The following is a 24,383-nucleotide window of genomic DNA, read 5'->3' on the forward strand; positions in this document are numbered from 1 at the left end:
CTAACTTATGTGAACAAGGGCATAAGAAAGGTTTGCCCTCTCTTACCAATATTACCCTGATATCTTGCGGTCAATCTTGATATCCGTTGATCAGCCGGTTCAATGCTCATGCCAAGTCTTTAGAGCAGGGTTTCCAATAGGCGCGCATGCACGGCATCAAGTAGATCATGCGGGGAATCCCAGCAATGGCCAACATCATCTGACTCGGTATTTCCCAATAGCAAGGTATTCTTCCCAAGTTGCCTGGAGTACCATGTTCTTTAGCCGGATGACTTTTAGCAGATCTCTACAATCTGTCAAGCAGTCAGGGCTTGTTTACATTCATCAACATCTAGTCCGTAGGAGCTTCATGTTAGAAGTCCTGTCTCAAGCATTCAAGGTTGGCGTACACTGAAACAATCGAAATAAATACTCTGAAAAGCTTTAATAGACGCAGTGTCACTAGTTGAAGCCTTCCGGGGCAGGCCGAGACATCACCCTTAGATTTAAGCATACTTTCAAACTTGCATGACATATTTAGCCTGTCCCACCGGAGCAAGCTCCATCGGCACTTCTTTCTTCTACTCTTCAACCAGGAATTACCTGTTTAGGAGCTCCTGCGGGGGATCTGCGTCCCGGCGGGGAGATGGTACCATCTCTGTACCTTGTAATGGCATAGAGCCAACTTTGTAAGGGAATTGATAAGTAGCTCGCAACGTGCCCCGGGTTGCATCAGATGGAATGACTGGAAAGTTTGGTTTTAACTCTAATCAAGTCTTGAGCAAATTTGTTGTCTAAGATGCATCGCGTCACTCTCACCACCGTGGTGCTAGCTCTAGTCACCAACGTCGCTGCACAGGTACAAGGCACAGCAACTGTCGACTTGTCTAAGAGCCATGGACGAGCACAGGCCCTTGGCTCAGGCTTCATTTACGGTTGGCCTGATAACGGGACTGATGTCGACACTTCGATCCCAGATTACTTGGTAACTGACATCAAGTTCAACGCAAATCGTGGTGGTGGTGCTCAGATTCCATCGCTAGGTTGGGCCAGAGGTGGCTATGAAGGATACCTCGGCCGCTTCAACTCAACTCTATCCAATTATCAGACAACGCGCAAGTATAACGCTGACTTTATCTTGCTGCCTCATGATCTCTGGGGTGCAGATGGTGGACAGGGCTCGAACTCTCCGTTTCCTGGTGACAACGGTAACTGGACTGAGATGGAGTTGTTCTGGGATCAGCTTGTATCTGACTTGAAGGCTCACAACATGCTCGAGAGTCTCGTAATTGATGTTTGGAATGAGCCTGATATTGATATCTTTTGGGATCGCTCCTGGCCTCAGTTCCTCGAGTATTACAATCGCGCGACAAAGCTCCTTCGGTAAGTGACCACCACTGACGCGCATGGTTATGCAATGAGCTGACTGGTCGAATTAGAAAAGCACTTCCCGGAACCCTTCTCAGCGGTCCAGCTATGGCACATTCTCCCATTCTGACTGATGACAAATGGCATACCTGGCTCCAGTCGGTAGCGGGCAACAAAACAGTTCCCGATCGTTTCTCCTGGCATCAGATTGGTGCCTGGGAACGTGAGCCCGACACGACAATCCCCGAATTTGCTACCTTGCGGGCGCAATACGACGTGCCCGAGAAACCAGTAGATGTCAATGAGTACGCTGCACTCGATGAGCAAAATCCAGCCAACTCCGTGTACTACCTCTCTCAACTAGAGCGTCACAACCTCAGAGGTCTACGCGCAAACTGGGGCAGCGGATCTAATCTGCACAACTGGATGGGCAATTTGATTTATAGCACCACCGGCACCTCTGAAGGGACTTACTATCCCAATGGCGAATGGCAGGTATATAAATACTATGCCGCAATGGTAGGACAGAGACTCTTGACGAAAGCGTCATCGGATTCGAAGTTTGATGTCTTTGCGACTAAGGAAGGCCATAAAATCAAGATTCTAGCTGGCACCAGGACCGTTCAAGCAAAGTATAGCATTGGAGTCAGCGGCCTGGGAGCAGTAGGACTTCCCAAGAAGGGGATGGTCAAGGTGCGAACATATCGATTCGACTGGGCAGGGCCGAATGGAAAGGTTGACGGGCCTATTGATCTGGGGGAGAAGAAGTATACTTATTCGGCCGATACGGTGAGTAGCCCCTCTCATTAAGCGCTGCTTTATATGGGTTTACTTCTTCGAGTTTAATGGCTGAGCTAACTTCAAACCACAGCTAACACTTTCTATTAACCCACCAACAAACGCTACCGCGTTTGCTTACGAGTTTTCGATTTAGAACCTGGAAACAGACTGGAGACAGTAATGAGATAGCAAGTTCGTTACTTGTAGGATAGGGTCTTCTTAAGGCTCGAAATTTGATAGAAGGAATAACAGTAGGAAACACGGACTGGCAGACTCTCAACCAAGCAAATCATTCATCGATCGAATCTCGTCGAACCTTCTTCCTCGTTGATCTTGAGCCCAGTGAACTTCGTTTCTTCGAACCTGTACTTCCGAGTAAAGACCAAACGTGAAGGTCAGCAGGCAGGAAAGTACCACTGTATGCCTCTCGTCTGAGGAATTGCATTATAGATGAGAACGGAAGCGCGTCCATGCCGCAGTAAACAGTGATTGCTCTCCCGAAAGCAACCTCATGCATGAGATCTGCCCGCTCAAACCAAGACCGCCTTAAGAATCTGATGATAGCCGAGTTTTCCTCGCTAGAAGGGATGTACGAGCATCCAGGAGTTGTGGTGGAAGGACTTTCATCGGACATGATTTCATCCGGGTCTTTGCCATCAGCCCGAAGGATTGACAAGATGGCATCTGGCGCAAGTTTCGTCTCATCATTCTGAACTCCAACCCATGCGATGACAGAGTTAGCACGGCAGTAAATCTGCGCAATCAAAGAAGCATGATTCGAGCGCTCCTCCGAATTGCTCTGATCGATGCAAATTGCATCAATCCACATTGGTCTGCCGACTCTGATGACCTCAGGAAGAGGAACGAGCTCTCTCTCCTCTGGCATCTTTTGCATCTTGTATGCAATCTCCTCGACGTTTTCCCAATCCTTTGGCTTTGTGTATGTGATGTAATCCATTGGCGTTTTACCATATGAGTCAATTACTTTCATACTAGCGCCGTAGTCGAGAAGCAAGTTGATTATGTCGAAATGACCAAGTTGTGCTGCGTGATGAATCGCTGTCTTGCCAAAACAATCCTGCGCATGGATATGAGCACCTTGCTCCAACAACTGTTGAACCTTGGATAGATGATTATTTTCCACGGCTGTCATCAACTCTGTCTCCAAGAAGAGTTCATTCCGTCGCTCCACGGGATCATTGACCTTTTGAGCCATCTTGAGAGCTTCATAAATGTTTTTCGGGAGAAACATCAGCTTTCCGTTGATGGTGACGGGATAAAGATGCATAGGCCCGTATTCATCAATATCGCCTGGATCAGCACTGTCTGGATTGCCCCATGTTGAAGAGATGAGATCAAAGTCTGGGGCCTCGTTTATGTCGAATGTTTCTAGGGTGCATTCCAGCAGAGGTTCACCTAGAATTGAAGGAGGTGAAAGCTGGCGTGGTCGTTTGATGAATGACAGTAGACGAATTGAGGCTGGTGAAGGAAGATTTGTGTATGAAGCGTTGGTGATGTCCATTGGAGGCGCATTGATAGAAGCCATGATAGTGTATTGAAACTGTGTTATCCAAGTGTGATCTGTTACTGTTGGTGACAACTATCGTATCTTTGCCCTCATCTTTATAATCTCAGCACTATGAATCCTTCCGCTAAGACATGCATCGTGTGCCTATTTTAGTGCAGGCGGAGGGCGTTCTGCCTAGCTCAGCCCCTGTAAGTGGATAGCATTCGCTGTCAGATCCCCCGGACTTGACTCGGCTGCCTCCCCAACCACCTGAATATCTTCACAGCCAAGTAGACAAGCAGTTGAAGTAGCCATCTGGTTTATAATGTCTAACTTGTCATCAGATTGATTCCAACATCCCAATACAGATTGTTTAAACCAGCTGCATCATTTTCTGCCTGAACCCCGCCGGACTCACCAGCCAGTAAGCATCGCAGCGTGATATCCCTGTAAGTCTCGCCGGCAAAAAAGGCCAGGTCTGATTTACACTTCTTGATAATGGCTTCTTTAAACTGCTCAGGTGATATGGAGTCTGCTTTAGAGCCTTTTGCTCCAGACTCAGCGACCTTTGCGATGGGTCGCCAATAGCCAATCTCAGCTAGTAATAGTCCAACAGCGTAAATGTCATGGACGCGCTGAAAGCGCTGTTCGTTGCCAGTCTGTTTGGCTCCAGATTTGAGACGCTTACGTATGTCGGGGTGAAGGTAAACAATTTCGGTGTCTTCAACTGACGCTGAGATAGATAGCTCAGTTGGTGAATCTGGTCGAGAGATTGCGAAGCCTCCAATGATGGGTTGACTGAGATCAAGTGCCCTTGACTTTGTGTCCGTCTCATCTATCAGGAATGCGATATGCAGAGAATTGAACCGCTCGTGATGCCATCGAGTCAAGAGAAAGGTGTAGAACCCCATCACAAGTTTTGACGCAAGCTGGAGGCGCTGGTTGAGACTGGGAAGCGCATGCTGCACTCGCGAAGCTGATTTGCTTCCCGCCGCTGCCGCCGACTTCTGACCTCCCGATAACATATCGTAAAGTGTATAGACTTTTGTAGAGGATCTAAGACTGCGAGGCAAAGTTGAAACAATACCAAAAGATCTTGCGCTCCCGAACTCAACGAATCCAAGAGCTGGCAGAGGCTGTATTGCTGAAAATGTTCCGATCTGCTGTAACGTGTACGAGATCCGTGCCATCCGAGAGTGAGCCAGCTTATAAGCATCGAAATCTCTTGGTATGGGGATCCATTCAATCATGACTCGAGAAACTTGGCCATTTTCCGATGTGAACTGAGAGATCGTGTATTGACATCCTTTGAAGATATCCGCTGCGACAAGACCCTCGAATGCAGCTTCTTTGAGCTCCATTTGCTGGAGGATAGCATCCATGTTAGCGCTCAAGACCATGCCATCTTTGAACCGCTGTCGTATCGAAATTAGCTTAGCGCTTTGGCTTAATGTTTCATTGCGATCATTGGACAAGTTCACAATGTCTTTGATGTTTTCTGGCGAGTCCAAAGCGTAGCCAGCAATCCCAAGCTCGAGGATACTGTCTCGAATGTTCTGTGGAAGAATGCTGTACAAAGTGTTGTTCCAGTATATCATGGATTCCAGTGAATCATCGAGTGCGGTTTTGTCAGAGTCTTCTTTCCATGGAGTTGTGCTGTGCTTGATCCGAGTTGTCCATGGTGTATGCTTCAAAAGCTCATTCGCAAATCGCTTCAGTCGCTGTCTCGATTTCGCGGCGGCCTCGCCAAAGTCTGCAACTGGATCTGCTATAACCGGTTCAGCCTGCATAACTACTAAGACACCGTTTCGCTGTAGTATTCCCTCAATCTTTTCAAGCAGCTTCAGAACGCTGGTCGCAGCGTCGATAATCGGTTTGCCGAACTGCTTGTCCAGCGTCACCTGTAAAGGCGATGATTGAAGTGGCACATTTAGAACAGAATGAGACGATTGTTTCGTAATTGCAAGGTGTTCCAAAGCAGTCCACCAAGTCTGGAACCGAAAGAACTCCATCTCCAGCTTGCACATCCAATCCGCAACATCATCACCAAAATCATCGGCTCTTCGGATAACGCGCCATACTTCAAACCCCTTTTCAAAAACAGAGATTAGGCCTCCAAGGCCGATAATAAAAGCTGGAATCTCAAGTCCAGACATTTCAACGTGTAGAAATGGGTTGAAAGGAAGAGGTTGCGAGAGAAGCAGGTTTGAAGACTTGACCAGTGATCTAGACCCTGATAAGCCAATGCAGGTAATCAATAGCGCCAGAACCCCTCTTTTTACGGCCCAAGCTGAAATTTATGCAGCAGTTTCGTAAGCTGTGTGAGCAGAGACAGAGATCTATTGGTCTAGAACTAGACATGGCTGAGATATGTTACAATCTGGTTTCAGCCTAGCGAGGAAATCAGCCTCACGTTCCGAACCGTGCGTGAAATAAGAAGCCACCTCGCGACGGATCTTCAAGTGGGCTCCCTGAGGTTCATCTGTCGTCAAAATGGGCGATTTTCAATCATTTTCGACGTATTCCGCTCCTTTCTTGGTGACCGAACTCATCAACCGCCCTGACAAGACATACGCAGTAAAAGGCCAAGCTGAATTCTTGGCTGTCGCCGTCGCCCTCGATGTCCCGATCCTCAGCGCCCAGAACAATGTCATCGCCAGCATGAATATTCTCTCCGCTGGCGCTGGCGCTTCATTCGCGGTATTTGCATCAGCTGAAGAACTCAGCCTCGATGCAGATGAGGACTTCATCAATGCGACACCCGGAGTACGCGATTGGATCCAGAAAGCAAAAGATAGCCAAAAGTTCAGACGATACGTGACTAAAAAGATTGTCACCTCTCAAGGAGTCGCGAGTGACTCGCCTCAGCTTGCTGCTGCTATTAACGAGATACGAGTTCTATCGAATGAGACGATTCGGCAATGTGACTTTATTGTTTCGATGCTGGCCATTTCGTGGAGCGAGTCGCCTAGTGTTGGCCGGTTTTGGCCGCAAGTCTTGCTTGAGGCTGCTGATGAGGGAACTTTGGCGGAGTATCTCTCTTCTAACAAAGCCGATTTCAAGTCCCAATTGGCAATATCCATGAACATCGGTCGCGCGCTACAGTTTCTTCACGCTCACGGCATCGTCCATGCTGATCTGAAGCCAACGAATGTGCTCGTTTTCACTTCTGGCTTTGACGAACACCAACATGACCTACTCGACAAAACTGGTCTTCCGCCTATCCGGGCTAAGCTATGCGACTTTGGATATGCGGTGATCCTCGATGATTATAAGTCTGAGAATATGTTTCAAGCGAGAATCGGTAGTCTTCCATGGATGGCACCCGAGCTCGATGCAGAAGAGCCGATCAGATTACAGGATCTTCACAAGACGGACATATACTCTCTTGGATTACTCACTGCCAGCATCTTTATGAACGGTTGTACGCCCTTTGAGTCACTGAGTCCAGGAGATGTTTTGGAGATTAAGAAGAAAACACCAGACCAGTCAGGCTCAGCAGTCAAAGTGCTTATAGAGAACATCAAAAAGAAAACACCTCTTACGGAACCACAAGAAGAGTACGTGTACGCTTTTCTCGGGGGAACTTGCGCACCTTCAGCATCAGAGAGGGTATCACTTTCGGCGATACAAAGCTACTTGTTCCTGGGGCTCATGCAACAATTACACACTGGAAAGGCAACTATTCCTTTAGAATGGTTCAAAGATCTGCGGCCAGCTGCGGATGGGTACAAGTAGGTAGCGTTTTCACTCTTTGATCAGATGCTGACATTGCAGGGGTGCTCTGGCTGCGCTGGAGAAGAAGCATTCAGGGATGGTAAGAAGACTTAACTTCTAATCCTCTGACGGGTTGACTGACGGCTGATGACTCATTGCCAGACAAACGAAATTGACCAGGACGAAATGTTGATACAACTTCGACAAATGCTTGATGAAGTAGTATCCATCAAGATCAACAACCCAGAGTTCGAGAAAATGCTCGCAACATGCTTTGAAGACCACAGCCTCAAGCCGGCTAGTCTCAAGAAGTTTAAGAAGAACTGGAAGCCTGACGAAGATACTCAGGATAGTGAAGACTTCATCTCTCGAATGGAAGAGATCTTTGATGGAGCCATAGCCAAAGTCCCTGATGTAAGTATGAATCTCCATGGTCGATATTACTAACCGGTTAGTTCGCATTCGAGCACTCGTTGAACGTATCTATCATCCCGAGAGTGGCTCAGGAAGAAGTCTTCCGAGATTTGAGGGAGAGCGTTGAGTCTGGGGATGCACAAGACTCTGCCGCGCCCCTTCACCTAGCTGGGGCATACCTCAATGGACAGCTTGTCGAGACATCAATAGAGAAAGGCCTGTACCATCTTGTTACAGCAGCCATCATGGAGAACCCGGAAGCCCTGTCCGTCATCCTTAGTATCTTTGATGCATGCGACACCGCTCTACCACCAGACAGTGCAGGTGAATTGCTTAGCAAGATTGAGTCATATGGGACCAAGACATTCGGCCTTGCTCAGGGGACACTATTCGACCATCTAGTCCCTAAGCATCTCTCAACGAATCAAATCCTCGGGAAGATCTGGACTAGCAAGTGGCCAGAGAAGTATGAAGCATATCTCGCAACTGGGCGCAGATTTCCGAATATGTTTCTCCTTCACTGCAACAGTCCTTTGTTCTTGAAGGAGAAGCCAAATATGGACACTCCAGTATTCGACTTTGATCAACTGGCATGCCTCAGAGATGCAGGAAAGGAAAATATAGATCTCGCAAAGACAGACGAGTTCAAAGAAGAAGTTGCTCGACTCGACTGTCTCAGCTACTGCAACAAAGATGGTTTTACGCTGCTTCAGATTGCAGCTTGTAAGAACGATCTTGTCATGGCGCGTGCTCTGGCTGAACTCGGTGCTGACGTCAACGCACACGGCAACACTCACGGCTGGGCACCATTACTTTTAAGCTGCCACTGCGGCCACTTCGATATGGCAAAACTCCTGATCGACAATGGCGCTGATCCAACCATACGGGAAACCATGCACGGTGCTACGATTCTTCACTCCCTCACACAGTTCTCGAAACGTGAGCACTGCGAGGAGATATTCGACATTGCCTTATCAGCCGGTCTTGATATAAATGTCCTTATGAATAACGGTGCTACTCCACTGCACACTACATTTGTAGCGTGGGACTATTCTCAAGGAGTGGCGACTGAGCTTCTGCTGGAGTATGGTGCAGATCCTACGAGACAGGTCCAAGAATGGGATGGCTTCTTGAACTTCAACACTGCGATTGCGCATGCAGCTCAGCAGCTTGACGTCGATCTCTTACGAAGAATGTTAGCTGCTTCAGAGGCCTTGGTGCCGATTCTAGGTTTGCCGGCGCGACGTCAACTCAGCGATGCCAAGGCTCAGGCCCTCAGTGCTGTTCTTCGAAGAACACGCTTCTACTGTATGTGCGTCGGAGGCAAAGGGTACATAGGTAAATTGGAGACTGTCATCTCTCTTCTAGCTGATGAGGACGCCCGCTCGGTGATGTTAGAGCGACGACGTGTGGACAAGAAGCAACCAACTGATCCCTTTCTGACAATGTGCACTTTTAGAGGGTCAGGCTTCCTCGTCGATGCGTTTCTGAAAGTCTTTCCAGATACTGTTATTGACGATCCTTCGTGGAATCTGCCGAGACTGTTTCTACATGTCGCCATTGAGAGGAGAGATATTGAGGCTGTACGTGCTTTTGTCAGACAAGGGGCGGATATCCTCACCAAGGAGAGGGGAGGGCGAAATGCTCTTCACTTTGCAGCGCACTACTTTCCCAAGATCCTGCCAGAGCTTATCAAGACACTTGAAGAGTTTCCCTCGGATAGGCGACAGGGGAAGAGTATGACAGAGATATTGGAGGGGCAGTGCAACTCTGGACTCACGGTCTTTGCTCAGCTTCTTGTTGAAGGGTACGATGATGAGCGCAAGCTGGCAGAGAGTCTACGGGCCAAGTACTCGCTGAAGCATGACTACAAGATGAGGCGAGATGGCAGCTGGGTGACATTCGGAGGCTACCTTGTTTCACTAGCTGTTGCTGATGGCTTGGTACCAATCGAACATATCCAGTATCTCCTGAACTTTGATGTACTTCCCGAGTATGTAACTACGCCAGCAGGCAAGACCTTACTAGCGACAGCTATAGAAGGCTTTTCAGGATGTAAGTGTACACATATCTATGAAGACACCGCTAACTTTCCAAGCTCGGGACTCATATGACCTTGCGTGCCATCAGATCACAAGAATGCTTTTGGCGAAGTACCCAGCTTTTGATGACGTCTTCCGCATTGCCGATGAAAGAGGCAGAACCGCTCTTCACATCGCGGCTTACTGGTCTAACAAGACTGCTTTGCAAATGATCAAAGAGCATGCACAACGAAATTTCCCCAACAAGACCATTCCGTGGAATACAGAAGCTAGCGGTAACACAGTCTTGGACCACACGTTACAGGGTATAAAGGAGAAGTCATTCCCAGCACTTGATAATGAAGTCAACAAAGTTGCTACACGTTCCACCAGGAAAGCCGCATTGGCGTGCTATTTATTCTTACGTGAGAATGGAGCGCTGCATAATTGGGAGTTGGAGGGGTCTTTGGTAGCGTAAGTTGACTGAAAGAATTATGGAAGCCATTCTGATCACTGTAGGGCACGGTTGATAATGTACACGCCTGACTTTCAGAAGATCGGTCTTTTCTTGAGACTTGCGACACAGAGACTTGGGCTGGGACCACCAGACGTCGACTTTGACAGTGAGTTACCCATGCAACATTGTCCCTAAATTAACATCTAACCACACAAGGATGCTTCGAGGTCGGCATTACAACCAGTTTAGATGGAAGACTTATCCGAGTTCCAGTCGTGGACCTTATCTGGAAACATGACAACTTCATCCTCAGATTCTATTCAGTCCGCATATCATCTCTGGCCATAGAAGGTTTCCGTCAGTTTCACGGTTGGATCGAGAAGAGAATGACAGAAACTGAGCCACAATGCTATCAAAGTCTCGGTCTTCCCGCTGGACGTTGTAAGTTCATGCCGATCAATGTCTTTGTTGTACTAACTCAGAGTAACAGGGCCGTTCATGACTCTCACCTACGATAAACCTATACCTTATGCAAAAGAGACGATGCGTTGGTCTCGTGGCGGTAGGGTTTGGACTGAAGAAGAACGCGATAATCTGAAATCGCAATTTTCATCACTATGGGACATGTTCTTTGGGGAGGTTGAGGAGCAGTTCTTGTCTAGGTTTGAGATGGCTTAATTCCGTGGCCGGATTTCCAGCTGCGGTAATTCTTAGTTCCGTTAGTACCGCCGTCCGATTATCTCCGGTGGCTTGATTTCATTGAAACATCAGCACTATTCCGAAAGGAACCTCTTTGGGAATAATACAATTGATACGTCCGATGATAAATTCCGTTTGACGACAAAAGTGATGCAGTATAAGAGGGAAGAACAGTCGAGTCAAAAAGTGTTGAATCGCATTCAGCACGCACAATAATCACTATCAACAAACCATAACTCCAGTTTCTGCAAGAACGAAACAAGAAATCCATCATTCAAAATGCCCAAAGTCCTCATCATCGGCGCCACTGGCTACCTCGGAAGCAGAATCTGCAACGTCCTCGTCAATAGCGGCCAACACAAAGTCTACGGCATCGCCCGCAATGAAGCCAAAGCCAAATCTCTAGCCGTCGCCGAAGTCACTCCAGTCATCTGCCCTGACCCTATCAATAAGCCAGATTCTTACCTCAATGCTATCTGCAACTTCAATATCGACATAGTTGTTGATGTCTCTGGTGCAAATCAAGAGTCTGCAAAGTTCCTTGCTGATGTGAAGGCGATCGGCCAAGAACGTATGAACAAGGCAAAGTCTGCAGGGCTCACGCATGCCCCGAAGCTCGGCTTCATTTACTGTTCAGGAACTTGGGTCCATGGGTCGAGTGACAAACTAGTCAATGATCTTGATATTGTTGGACCAGAGGCCACGACACCACCTGCACCGCTTGTCGCATGGCGCGTCGCGCATGAGAACGCTGTTCTCGCTACTTCTGACGTCCTGGACGTGGCTGTTCTACGTCCGGCGCTCATCTACGGTGGGGAGAGTACTATCTGGACCGCCTTTATTCTCCCACTCCTCCAGGCTTCCCGAGATGGATCCTCTGACACAATCCAAATCCCATTGAGCGTTGACTCTCAGCCCGGGCTTGTTAACGTTAGTGATGTCGCCACTGGTTTCCAGAAAGCTATAGAGAGGCTTTCTCTTATCAACAGCAGCTCGGTCTATCCTGTATTTGACCTTGTGACCAGCCAAGAGAGTATGTCGGAAATCTTCGCGGCTCTGGCTTCGCGCTGGGGATTCAAGGGACGCTGTGAGTTGGTTGGCCCTGGGAATGATTTGTTCGCGGAAGCGATGGGGACTAGCTTTCGAGGTTCGTCTGACCGTGCCAAGCAGTTGTTGGGTTGGGAACCTACTAGACTCAATGGCTTTGTAGCCGATATGGATATTTATGCCGATGCATTTGCATCTCAGCACTAGTTCCGAGTTCCTGACAGTAAAAAGGATGGGGGCTATCCTACTAGAGGGCTACTAGCATACAATAAAGACTGTAGGTTTTACCGGTTGTACGAATTATACATATACTATTTACAAGGGTATTTCTGCTTTCGATAACTTTTCTGTGTCCTCGATTTCCGCTGCTACTTCCTCTCTGATGAATCAACACCCAACTCATAGACTGGCTCAGGCTCACGAGTGTCGCTTCCCGCCATTTCATAAGCCGGAGCAGGGCTGTGGACGGTTGGAGGAGATACTTGAGCCCCTCCTTCACGTGCATTTTGCCCACTGGGAGAAGCCGGCCCTGTCATCATTGACAAACGTGTATCTTGCGGCGGAGAGTAGACCATGTTAGCATCGGTGTAGGCTGACACAGTCCCGTGTTGCTGAGGATGATGTGGGTATTGATTCTGGTTCATCGGGAGGCCCCTTCTCCGGCGTTGGAGTAAACAAAAAGCGCCAAGTCCGATCAACCCAAGAACGGCTACACCACCTATGACACCGCCAACGATGGGACCGACAGGAGTAGACTTCTTGCTGGAGGTGGATGTTTCGGAAGAGGTCGTTGACTGACTGGGCGGCTGGGGTATCATGTAGACGGTCACAGCACTTGGACTTCCGGTAGCTTTGCCTTGGACAGTTACTGTGACTGGCTCTCCCAATCCTTCTGATGCTCCATCAGTCAGAGTCACTGTGCTAAGACTCGGGTTTTTCTGTCCTTCAAACGTGAATTCAACATGCTCGAGTTCCTCAACTGCGGTTGATGCACAGCTGTAGTCGAAAATTCCACTGGGGTAGACGTACGTGCGGCAGAAGGGCCTGTTTGAATTGGTGCTAGGAGGCAATGTTAGCGTGGGAGTCTTCAATCTTGAGAGTCTTACCAAAGAAGGTTGAATGTATTGCTCCGACAGACGTCGTCACATCGCGTCGAATTAACTGCCTTTGAAGACTCGATGCAGGTGATATAAATCTCTGCCCCACATCCAACAACTCCAGAACCACTAAACACAGCCCAAGAACATAGGGTACTGCTGGGACATGTTACTGGTGAATCTTCGTCGCCATTGATGTAGCCGCAAGTCTCATCGGGCGCGATAGTAACGGCGATTGCGAAGTCTTCTGTTTCTGCTCGTGGTTTCAGTCCAGAGCCATGTCCGAGGAGCAATTCCAACGGTTCAATGACCCCCAATGGCGCATCCGTTACTCTAGCTGGTGCATTCGGAAGTCGTCTTGTTTCCGCGCCATGAGCAATGTTCGATGCATAAATGGCCGGGATCGCGAGAAAGAAAACGATACTGGGAAGGGTTAGACAATACATGCTAAGCTCAAACACCCAGCGACTAAGGAATAAGCTGTGCCAAAATTGTACGGAATTTCTTTGGGTGTTGCAATATGGTAAGAAATGACGATTAATTAGACAAGGGACCAGGTCAGGATATTACGGAGGAGGGGCCTTTAAAAAGAGAGCTCATCAGACTACCAGGGTCGGCTAACAACCAGCGCAACGACGACACTGGACAGCTGAGAGGTTCTATATTACGTGATATTTGTGATGTGGCTTGCATACTTTGGCGACCCGTCAAGCTTGATTCGTTTGGCGTAACGAGCTGAAAGATATGAACGCCATGTTTGAGAAGTAGTGGTCTTGGCACTTCTTGCACCCCAGGGAACGAAGCCGCTAAGGCTCTTTGCTATGTAATCATCTACATGACGAAGATTTGTCGAAATAATGCTTGGCATTTGGCATCTATCAAACGGTAGCCAAAGTAGCAACAGTAATAGAAGTAGAGACTTCAATATTGGAAACATGGTCAGGGAGTCAGGCCCCGTAAGCTTTTTAACGTCTTTGATCAGGCTACTCTGATGGAGCCTGTGTGGCGGCTTACACGCATGAGATCCCATGTCGCGGGAATGAGGGCTTGGAGCGCCATGCGATGAGGCCAAGTCTACCGATAATTGGGGGGTTTTCTTCTTGCCAACTCCCCTCTGAAGAGATACCTCAAAGCCCAATATCAGGGGGAGCCATTGGATGGGCTGGATCATATGCCAAAACAGCTAGCATAAGGTATTATGGCCAAGCATTTGTTGCACCATGTAGCATTTTGTACAAACAGTTTCCCGAACAAGGAAGGTGGTGGGAAGTACCGTGCATTCCACTCACAGCCTGATGAGTGACGTATATTTTCCTTCTGGGACACTTTTACAGTGAGTTATTTTTAGAGCTAGGACACGACACTGAAATTTCATGATACTGACTAATGTGCAGGTTATTGGTCTTTGTTCATCAAAAAATAAATTGTAGTCTATCTATGCGCTCACAAGTTCGATATCAAAATCAAAGTCTCTATAAGCTCGAGAGAAGAGATTCAATCTAAGTTCTTGTCCCCGACTCTAATTGGGTTACTGGTCTTGTTATTCTACTCATAGAGATCATTACCACGCCCTTCTTGCGGCTCAAAACTTGAGTGTGAACTTGGCCACGGATGTTGTTTGAGTGAACTTTAGAAAGAACGTTTCTGTTCCAAACATGCTCTTTTCGGTGTTCTGTACCCCTACAAGACCAACTCTGCCAGAAACTTTGCCATTGTCGAACTTGACTTCCACGCCGCCCCCGAAGACATAATAAAAGACGTTGCCTCTCCGAAATTTTGGACTACTCGGGCTCGTGATCGCTGGAGACTTAGGATAGAAGGTGTTGCTGGAATAGTTGTCCGTGATATTGAATCGTGGCACAGTATCGTAAGGGGTATGTGGGTAATCGCATACGCCCCTGTAAGGTGGTGCCAATCTGGACTGTAGGATGGCGAGGTACTGGTTGGAACAAAAGCAGAATCCATTGTTGTACCCACTCGAAATTGGAAATATGGCAATATCCATGGGGTTTGCGCCATCTGTTGTGCCAGGTGTTGGAACCGGGTTTGTAAAGATCAAGAGGCCTGATCCAGAGTTCTCGGTTAAATAGTTGAACCTAATCGGATACATCGTGATGGTGAGACTTAAAAGGGTTGGAGCATCTCTGGAATCCAGAATAGTCTCTTTCAACCAAAATCGGATGGGGTAAGCTTAGGGTCAGAGGGATCATTGAAGAATGAGGGTAAAGAAGGCTGCGGAGTTGGTGACCCCCAAGTGCACGCAAGCAGTGGAAGAAGCAGTAGGCGAGACAACATCTTGATGTATGTAGCGTGGTTAAAACGTGTCCTATGTGTGCTATCTTTGTAAATAAGTAAAATATTACATTTCAATAGTATGCAATATATTTGTTACAGAATAGCTGCTATAAGTGTAAGCTAAGGATACAGGCGGTGATACTGGAATGTTCTTGTCCCTAGTTGTGGTGATTGGGAAACACGTTGAGTGAAGGCCAATGTCATTGTCATTGATACGTATTGCAGGCAATGCAAAAAGTGTAAAAGGATGCAGAAGCAGAAGAGCAATGAATATCTGTGCATCAATTTCCAATATCTCTCTATAAATTACCATCCTTTATGACCGCGAAAGCCTGCCGTTACCTCCGCTCTCCCGCACTTAATTACTGTATTCACTCAGAATCAATGCCCTTGCTGTCCCTATATAAAGAAACTACTTCCCACCCTCAAATCATTCTTTTCCCATTCCACTGAAACATCCACCAACATAAGGTACAACAACACCTTCACAACAATCTACTCAAAATCGCCTGAATAATCGCACCATGTGCATCAAAAGCGTTGTAGTCGACAAATGCGCCACCTGCGAGGACGAAATGAAGACTCATATCGTTGAACGTCCCTGTCCTAAGGCGGGAGGTGTATTTGAAGGTTGTGGGGAAAAGGCTACGCCTATTTACAGCGAAAGCCACGACGATATTTGCAAAAAGTGCCGCAAGAAGGCAAAGAAGGACAAAAAATGATAACCCTGAGTGGCTCTAGTCTATCTTTCTGGACGTAGGTATTGTTTCTGTGGCAATTTTCAGAGGCTCGACTAGAAACACAAACCCCTGCTTTCTAAACACTCTTATTCTGGCTTATGTGAGAATCGATGGTCTTTATGGATCTCTAAGAAGCTTGTTTCTGTCACAGCATGTCCCATCACGCACAGTGTAGATTCCCTCTACTATACCGTTGCTAGAAATCCGTCTTCAATTCTTTCCTATATGTAGTAGATGTGCCTAATAGAGTAATAAATTTGGGTCTCGAATATGTTGTACGCAAAGTTCTTGGCCATAATACTACCACATTACAGATGAGACTCACTTGCAATTGTTGAAAGCTATTAGATTTATGTCAGGAATTGTATAAGAATAATTCAGAATGCTAAATTTAGGCTTGAGAATCAACTTTGCATCTATCAATAAAACATAAAAACTCAGACAAATACGTCTTGATACACTGGTTTAAGAGGCAAACCAATTCCATTTGGCCCTCTGGATTGGAGGATTCGTCAGGTAAAGTAATTTCCTTCTGCTGATTTAAGCTCTCATCTACATATCTCTACTGCAAACAACACATATAGTTCGCCAGTTAAACCTTGGATCCCTCCTGGAAAAAATCTGGATCGAACGCAATACATGAAAAACCAGCCTCGTAGCAATATGTGTCCCACCACGCATCCACCGAGACTTTCATCCCTCGCTTGGTAACGTTTGTGGCCTTAAGCTCGCATCTAGGGTTGAACAGGTGATGTGTGTCGAGAAGTGAAATTGCCAGAAAAATATCAGGTCTTCGCTTCTTAAACCTTCCTTCGGGGAAGTCCACTGAGACGAAGGGGGCCCATATGTCAGAATGCTGACCGTATTTGTGCACACTGCCACCTCCGGTAAAGACATGCGGGTGATCTGCAGCGTGCGCAAACCAAACAGCATTTACGTGGACGAGCTCTGTATCCCACCAACCACCGATTCTTATAACGCAACCTTTGTCAGTTGTGTCAATGACTTCTGCACGGACACGAAGGTTTTTCGTTGTATGAGCTTCGAAACCCTCCAGCCAACAGGTAACATTAGGCTTCGAATTATATGTGTTGGCGAAAGTGACAGGAATCTCGTAGTAGTCGCCGGTTTTTGCTTGTTGCCAGTTGCTAACTCTACCGAACTCACTCTGGCTTGACTTCGGTAACTGTAACATACGTGCCCGAGCTCCTACTGGTATGGAGTTTGGGTCGCCGTAGGTTGTGATGGTAGGTACGTCTTTTTGGCCATCTTGATGAGCAATCAAACTGTATAGCGGTTTCTGCCTGTCAAGGTCGACTTTTTCGAAACCCATCACAACTTGTGTCCAGTCAGTTCCTTTTCGCTCTACTTGGGTTTCGAGTCGGTTGTCAGAGATCTCTGCAAAACAAACACGATCTCGAAAGTGCATCGGCGGGGACTTATTAATGAACCTCTTGGCACAGTCGAAACTTGAAGTCCACTGCTTAGTTGATTAGCACATATTGTTGGTAAAAGTTGAGGGTGGTCGTTGTTTAGCGTCGCCAACTTTTGCAGAGCTTACGACACATTGAGACATGGGGCTTAGTCTACTTACGAGGCTCGTCGAATTCCTCAATTCTGTGAAGCTGATATGTTGGTCATCGTCATCTCCATAGAGAAGATTAGCAGATAGATCTTGCAGAGTGCTCATAACATCGCTGAAGCGTCTCAGCATGGGATCCAACACATCTATCCAGTCCGGTCAGCTTTTGCCGGGGGTTGTTGGGTAGAACAGGCTGAATGGGGTTCGATACTTACTAACATTGAGCATATTCACAGATTCTTCGATCTCTTCAATGCAGTCCATGCTTCTTGCCAGCTTCTCTCGAAAAGAAATTGTAGCGCGGGCTTTGGCATAATCGCCATCCTTTCTCCATGACCCATCAGGCCCGCTAAGTGTGTTTGAGATCCCTCGCAACTGGTACCATACCAGACAGCCAGGTGAGAAAGGAGGATAATTCCAAATGATTTGATCCTCCAGGTCTCGAAAATCGAAGTTTCTTTCCTCCAGCCCTTGCAGCACAACCTGGGTTTCTTGGGTAGGGACTACCTGATCATTTGATACGTAAAGTGCCATGCGGTTGGCTATCCACATCGGTTTTTCAGGAGTCTCAAAACTACCCTTATATCGCCTAGTTCCATCTGGGTTTATCTTCTTCATTTGAACCAAGCCAACCTTCGGTAGAAAATCCGGGTCAGTTTCGCGATCATTAATGGGTTTGTATATGCCCTCATTAGCTTTCCACACTGAACAGTAGAGAGGGAGCTTGTCAGTCATGCTGGTAAGGGTCAACAACTCAGGCTAGAGACTCACGGCCATTTTTTATCTGCATGGGACCAGTTTCAGCGTATTGTGCGTCGACCCAATATTTCAAAGTAGGCATATTGTCGATTCTCAGAGCTTCGTAAAGGTTTTCTAGCAAGAACCGTTCCCGTGAATTATTGTCATAGGTAGCCTCCACTGCACTCACGCCAGCCATAAACCTTTCAAGGCGAGTGTCTCGGCGGTTGAATAGAAAGTTAAGAAACTGGCTGTGCATCAGTACCAAGTCTCCCGAACTTGAGGGTTTGAGCAAACATACAGAGTCAGTCGATGCGTCATGGCCATGGCGGGCTCTCTCCATGGACCTGTGTGCTCTAACCAGCATTACCCAGACCTCCTTGAGTGCAGCAGAGATATTTACTCCTGGTACTTGAACGCCTGGCAAGCGGGATATGGCTTTGACACAGATATCTTCTAACATCTGTATCGCCTTGGCCGAGTCTAATCCTAGTCAGTAACTCAAAAGGCCGCAGGGTCACACACTATATACCACCACATGCTTCCCAAGCCGCAGTCACGGACTCGTTGGTTTCTTTAGCGATGGCTTCCAGAGACGAGAGCAGACCCATCTCCTGTACATTTTTCGGGTTACCCCAGAGAAGGACCTCAATTTCCTTAATATTCGTACGCTTCTCAAGTGCTTCGAATACACTACCAAAGCCAGTAACGTCTTGGTGATATTTTATGGTGTCGAAGGACAGTCCTTCTGCTTTGCAAAGTTTTACAAGGCTGTTGACAGTTGTCATTGTGAATACAAAGCTTTCTTGTAGATATAGTCTTCTTCTGTTAGACTTGCTGAATAGAAAGTATGCCTCAAAGGCGAAGTTAATGATTAAGAAATTGAGATTGGAAACAGATTTCAAGGGATGAGATGGGCACGAAAGTAGGGAGCCGTAATGGATACAGCCAGCCAGCCACTGGCAAGCCACCTTACTCACACCATGCAAGACTATCAAGTGGCTTCAGGATAGGCACGAAATCTAGACCGTCAAGTGAGACAGAAAGAGTGGGACATCGACCAACACTAGAAAACTATTGCCTGGCGGCAGCGGAACGGACCATATCCGACGAGCGGGGCAAGGAGGCCAGAACCAAGCCAGCTCCTTCATTGGCAGACTCTAAAATGGAGGCAAATTGAAATCTGCATACAGGTATGCGGGCAGGTATTGTGGCTAGCTGGAAATCACTAGCGTATGCACACCGCTAATGCTCTAAAAAGATGTTGTCATAGCACGCGGGGAGCGACTTGTCCTCTCAGTACGACAATACCATACACCTCATTCTTCCCGCTACTTCACTCCACGACTTTAGATCATGCCGTCGATGATTATGGAGAACGACCTGTTGAGTATGGACTTAACTGCTCAATACAGTAGACATGTGAGTTCTTCCACCAGGTCGGTAGTGGAGGATAATATGATATCTAATTGGGACATGCTAGTTCTTCCGCCGTGGCGCTTACCTAGATCTTCACAAGATACTGGAAGACTTGCCAAACACTACTCGCTATCTCCATCTGTATTGTGTCAGTTTGGATCATAGTGGACCTGTCGAAAATGGCACAATAACTATCGAAATATCACGAACAAGCGAGCTACGTTATATACACATTTTCACATGCAGCTTTCTGGCCCGCCCTGATGTTCGGAAGTTCAATATTAGCTCGCCAAGAGAGTTCAAGTTGGACGTCTATTTCGAAACACTGCCCTCGAATCTCGTTTGCCTTGGTCATAATGGTCCAAATCTAAGTATCTCTCGAGATGGTCTCAAGTTCGAGACCTATGCGGCAATAACAAGCGTGTCTTCTAAGTCATTGAAAGAACACTTGGAGAGCCAGTTCGAAAGTCAACTGAAAGCATCAGAGTCAATGAAAGATACTCAGAACATGCTGGGATTCCGGATCAGGAATTCAACTGGAAATGTGACCTTCGAACCATTAGTCAAGATAGCTGATGGGGAGTTTGCAACCTCAGGACTTTTGGCTGTTTCTGATAGCCCAGCGCTCTCTGATACAAGGTAGCTTGATCTTTCCTTGAGAGTCGATTATCCCGCTAATTAACCTGCCTAGTCGTGCCTTAGGAAACCTCCCATTCCTGCTCAACCATGTTTTCGCTCTGGCATGCAGCCAAGTGTTTAAAGGACTTAGCGCCTCGGACATCGAGGCCAAAGAGCATACAGAGACAAAGGCCATGGCATATCTTTCGTACATATGCCGCTGCACTAGGTCCCGGCCGGAGTATTCAGCCTTACATCAGGATGCCAGTACGCTGCTCCAGCGATTAGAACTACCTCGACGGTACCCGGGGCCCTTCCCAATCAATGAAGTTGTTGGCAAGTACATCGTTCCTCTGGAAAGTCCCTCCAAGTATGAAAAGTACATGAATGAAGCTGTTACAAGCTGTAGGAATGTCCAGCAGTCTCTAGACAGTTTGAGATTGGCAAGCGATATGACTCGGGAATTGAAAAAGGACAATGCCAAGGCGTTGGACGCCCTCTCAACCCTTGCCCTCGGGACTGTGCCGGATGATCAGTACTACAAGGCAATGATCAAGAGTTGCGACCTAGTGGCCAAATACAAGACTGTAATGATGGTGAGGGCTCCCCCTTGTGCGACTTTCCTCACCTAACGTTGAGTAGGAAAGGCAGGAAAATCTCAATTCCAAGCTGGCTGCGTTTGAGAAGAATGTTGAAGCATATCAGAAGGGAAAGGTTCGTGAAGAGTCGCTTATCTGATTTCACAATTCATTGTTCAACGTTAGATTACTAATTCCGGCTCGCTCTCTGTAGAAGAAGGAACTGGAAATGGCCATTTGGAAGGGCGTGGGCCAGGTTGCTTTTGCAGTCGGCCTTGCGCTGTGCAGTAAGTAATCCCCAACTGTATATACCCGTAGCTTCGAGCTAATTAGTTTCAAAAAGCTGGTAACCCAGCGGTTGCAGTGCCTGCTTTGGCCAGTGCCGCTGTTACGATCGCAGAGGCCGCGCAACAGGTAGGTCCCAACATCTAGACCCATCAGGGCCACACATCTCATATCAATGCTACGTACAGGTGGACTTGTCCAGCTCATCAGGCCAGGCAAAGGATCAGTCTTCTGGGGCGAGCAGCGAGCAGCCCGAGGCCCCAGCGCCGAAGGTCGAAAAGACCCCGAACAAGAGTGTCAAAGACGCAGCACCTACAAAGCCTGAGAGCAAGGCAGGAGAGAAAGCAGCGGATGTTGCAAAAGCAGCCTGGAGTGCGGCGAATAGTATTTTTAGCGCCTGGAAAGCATATGACAATAACATGGTCATTAAACACAAAGCAGAGAAGATCCGACGCCAGTCCATCGAAGAGAATCTTTCTGCTGCTGCCAATACCGGTTTGTATTTCACAAGAATAGTATTCGCTTGGAGCGAGGCTGACGACTTACCAAGCATCTGAGATCATAACAACGTCGTCTCCGCCCATTGACTACTTCGGACTTCTGTCAGACTGGGAAGAGATTAAGGTTCAGGTGGACGAAATGTTCAACGTGGTGAGTCTAGACACAAAACAACACGTCTGACGCTTGAAGGAATTCTACTAACATTGTGCGTAGCTCAAGTACAAGCTTGGCTCCGATACTATTCCAGGACTAGAAGAGTATCAATCCGCCCTCAAAAAAATGATCATCCGCGGCAAGACTTTGATTGAAGCTCAGCGTCAAATGCAGCTAGACATCGATGCCTATCTCGGCGGCGTTGCTGAGAATGCCTTGAGAACCAAGCGCAAAGCAGATATCCAAAAAGCAGCAAAAGAAATCGCAGCTGATACTTTTCCGGCTCGCAGTCATATCGACGCCTTGAGCAGGAGTCTAGTCGCTCTCAAGCGAGTGGCAATCTTGCGGCTTCATCAATACTTGTTGAGGCTTAGGTATGTCTCTTCGCGTTATAGCGATATCAGCATCAGCGCATCTCCTGAAATGTCTGTCGACGACCTTGAAGCCGTGGTACGAAATTTGGTATCGCAGGTAGATAGTCTAGGCAAAGGTGCTCACAACAATCAAACCGTTCCTCAGATTGAGTTCAGCACAAATAATGATAAAGATCGCAATATCTTTGTCCCAGAGTGGAAGACATGGCTGAAAGAAAACGGCGAGATTCCTTTTCTCATCTCATACAAGCATCCCTCGGGGTATGGGTACTACGATCTACGAATTAACAGAATTAGGTGAGTAGATCTGTACCTTGGGTTCTTTGGAGACAACTACTAACGATGTCCATGTATAGCGCGCAGTTTCTCAGGAACGGCGGACAACCTTTCACTAATGTCAACTATGATATTACGCTTGGTCCGATTATGGTCGATCGAGATCCAGACGACAAATTGCACCAATACTGCGCTGACGAATTCCGCATCAAGAAGACTGATGATCAGGGAGATTGGACTTCTGCATCCCAAACCGACAGTGATGCGAAAATACTTCCAGCGCTGTTCACATCCGGTACTATTGTTTTGAGCCATACAGGTATCAGCAACATGAATCTCAGCGACGTAGCCGAGGTGAAGCTTCTGGTCTCTGCTCGCGGAACCCCATTGAAGAATGTCTCTTAGAAGTACTTGTCCAGAATTGAGAGAGCGCATACAATTATTAAAATGACCCTGGGACGTGCAGATGACGAAGAGTTCTGCGTAACAAGCCAAGAGCCGTCAAGATGTTGTGGGCAGACTTGCCATATGTATTGAGGAGCAGCAGTAGTCTTAGTGGAGGCTGTCCATGGAAAAGCGGAAAGTCTATGGGACCCTAACGAGGGACGTTTCTTGAGTGTAAAAGCGAGCTTTGCCGGTATTTCTTTGGCTTCAACACCTATGATCTACTATGGTACCTAGTAACCCTTATTGTCCTAGCAGCAGAAGTTTAACGACGGCAATCAGTCAGAAATTTTACTTGAATACCTAAAAGACAATATGTCTAAGCTTTATAGGAGTTGTAGTCTTATCTCCATAGCCACTAGACCATATCTAGCTTTTGTACATAGATAGTAATGCCAAGATAAAGCTTAAAATGGTTTAGTTGGTATTTCTTGTAATCTTACTGTGGGCCTATTGAGGCCAAATTGCGAGAGGGATTTTCAGCTTCTAGAGCATTGCGGGTTAGTCCAGAAAGTCATTAAACAAGGGTTTAATTAATCGTAGAGTGCTCCTTTCCGCCACGAAGCTTCGATGAACTGTACAATATTTATAAGTAGAAGCATATACTACTATTCACAGGCTAAATAACTAATTCATGGGTCCAGGTCTGTTGATGCCGGCCGATGTAGATTCTCCATATACCGACAAACCTAAGCGCCTTTTAAGGTAGCCTCTCTGAGAGTAATTATTAGCAGTGGTTTCTGGCATCCGTTTCCAGTGACCAAATAGCAAACAATATGTTATTCCCTTAATAGAGAGACTGAAGTTGTTTACAATCGTGGGGTTTCCACCGATCAATCAGTAACCTAGAACGGAACTAGGTATATAATTAAAATGACCTATGAGGCTTACAGCGAGTTGCATACGGGTACATATAGTGGTCCAGCACCTTCCCACATTTCCTAGATACTTTTCCTTCAGCCCTGAGTTACTTACTTCATTACCAAAACAGTTTCGTTTTTCTACATGTAACCAACCACCTTTCTGAAGGATGAACAGTGATGGTGAAACAAATATTTTCCCATCTGGCTAGGCTAGTTCAAATTCGCCGACCCCCCCTTGCAAAAGGCATGCGCTTTGACCTGCGGTTCATATATCACGCCTTTTAAAGTTTACCTAACTTGTGATTGGAGTTCTAGATTCCCAGGGGTCAATGAAGTCAAAGCTTCGTCGTCACCGGACTAACCTAGGCTTGGTCGCTTTGAGTGGTGCGCATCAGGTAGGTCATATCGATTGAGTGGAAATTTCAGGGGTG

General features: G+C 47.2%; 8 protein-coding genes across 8 annotated transcripts; 4 read left to right on the forward strand and 4 right to left on the reverse strand.

Annotated features, from left to right (window-relative positions):
• Window positions 1–778: 778 nt before the first annotated feature.
• FPRO_11540 (uncharacterized protein) lies at window positions 779–2,281 on the forward strand (the record flags this gene model as incomplete). Its single annotated transcript, XM_031221028.1, has 3 exons — window positions 779–1,362; window positions 1,419–2,136; window positions 2,219–2,281. The coding sequence occupies 3 exons, from the start codon at window positions 779–781 to the stop codon at window positions 2,279–2,281; spliced, it is 1,365 nt and encodes a 454-aa protein (XP_031086627.1).
• A 135-nt stretch (window positions 2,282–2,416) lies between these two features.
• Window positions 2,417–3,673, reverse strand: FPRO_11541 (uncharacterized protein; the record flags this gene model as incomplete). The annotated part of the gene is made up of 1 exon (XM_031221029.1): window positions 2,417–3,673. The coding sequence occupies one exon, from the start codon at window positions 3,671–3,673 to the stop codon at window positions 2,417–2,419; it is 1,257 nt and encodes a 418-aa protein (XP_031086628.1).
• A 290-nt stretch (window positions 3,674–3,963) lies between these two features.
• On the reverse strand, window positions 3,964–5,790 carry FPRO_11542 (uncharacterized protein; the record flags this gene model as incomplete). The annotated part of the gene is made up of 1 exon (XM_031221030.1): window positions 3,964–5,790. One exon carries the CDS (start codon window positions 5,788–5,790, stop codon window positions 3,964–3,966), a length of 1,827 nt encoding a protein of 608 aa, XP_031086629.1.
• A 337-nt stretch (window positions 5,791–6,127) lies between these two features.
• On the forward strand, window positions 6,128–10,921 carry FPRO_11543 (uncharacterized protein; the record flags this gene model as incomplete). Its single annotated transcript, XM_031221031.1, has 8 exons — window positions 6,128–7,368; window positions 7,412–7,451; window positions 7,514–7,765; window positions 7,807–9,820; window positions 9,864–10,260; window positions 10,306–10,409; window positions 10,460–10,684; window positions 10,734–10,921. The coding sequence occupies 8 exons, from the start codon at window positions 6,128–6,130 to the stop codon at window positions 10,919–10,921; spliced, it is 4,461 nt and encodes a 1,486-aa protein (XP_031086630.1).
• Window positions 10,922–11,221: 300 nt separating this feature from the next.
• On the forward strand, window positions 11,222–12,196 carry FPRO_11544 (uncharacterized protein; the record flags this gene model as incomplete). Its single annotated transcript, XM_031221032.1, has 1 exon — window positions 11,222–12,196. One exon carries the CDS (start codon window positions 11,222–11,224, stop codon window positions 12,194–12,196), a length of 975 nt encoding a protein of 324 aa, XP_031086631.1.
• A 161-nt stretch (window positions 12,197–12,357) lies between these two features.
• Window positions 12,358–13,532, reverse strand: FPRO_11545 (uncharacterized protein; the record flags this gene model as incomplete). The annotated part of the gene is made up of 2 exons (XM_031221033.1): window positions 12,358–13,033; window positions 13,096–13,532. 2 exons carry the CDS (start codon window positions 13,530–13,532, stop codon window positions 12,358–12,360), a joined length of 1,113 nt encoding a protein of 370 aa, XP_031086632.1.
• A 3,181-nt stretch (window positions 13,533–16,713) lies between these two features.
• On the reverse strand, window positions 16,714–19,229 carry FPRO_11546 (uncharacterized protein; the record flags this gene model as incomplete). Its single annotated transcript, XM_031221034.1, has 6 exons — window positions 16,714–17,601; window positions 17,716–17,849; window positions 17,919–18,407; window positions 18,475–18,688; window positions 18,743–18,924; window positions 18,974–19,229. The coding sequence occupies 6 exons, from the start codon at window positions 19,227–19,229 to the stop codon at window positions 16,714–16,716; spliced, it is 2,163 nt and encodes a 720-aa protein (XP_031086633.1).
• Window positions 19,230–19,797: 568 nt separating this feature from the next.
• On the forward strand, window positions 19,798–23,050 carry FPRO_11547 (uncharacterized protein; the record flags this gene model as incomplete). Its single annotated transcript, XM_031221035.1, has 10 exons — window positions 19,798–19,863; window positions 19,925–20,499; window positions 20,552–21,074; window positions 21,121–21,192; window positions 21,271–21,343; window positions 21,400–21,470; window positions 21,530–21,836; window positions 21,892–21,992; window positions 22,056–22,666; window positions 22,726–23,050. The coding sequence occupies 10 exons, from the start codon at window positions 19,798–19,800 to the stop codon at window positions 23,048–23,050; spliced, it is 2,724 nt and encodes a 907-aa protein (XP_031086634.1).
• Between the last annotated feature and the right edge of the window lie 1,333 nt (window positions 23,051–24,383).

Source organism: Fusarium proliferatum (genome assembly GCF_900067095.1).
Source record: "Fusarium proliferatum ET1 genome assembly, contig: FPRO_scaffold010, whole genome shotgun sequence".
Taxonomy (NCBI): domain Eukaryota; kingdom Fungi; phylum Ascomycota; class Sordariomycetes; order Hypocreales; family Nectriaceae; genus Fusarium; species Fusarium proliferatum.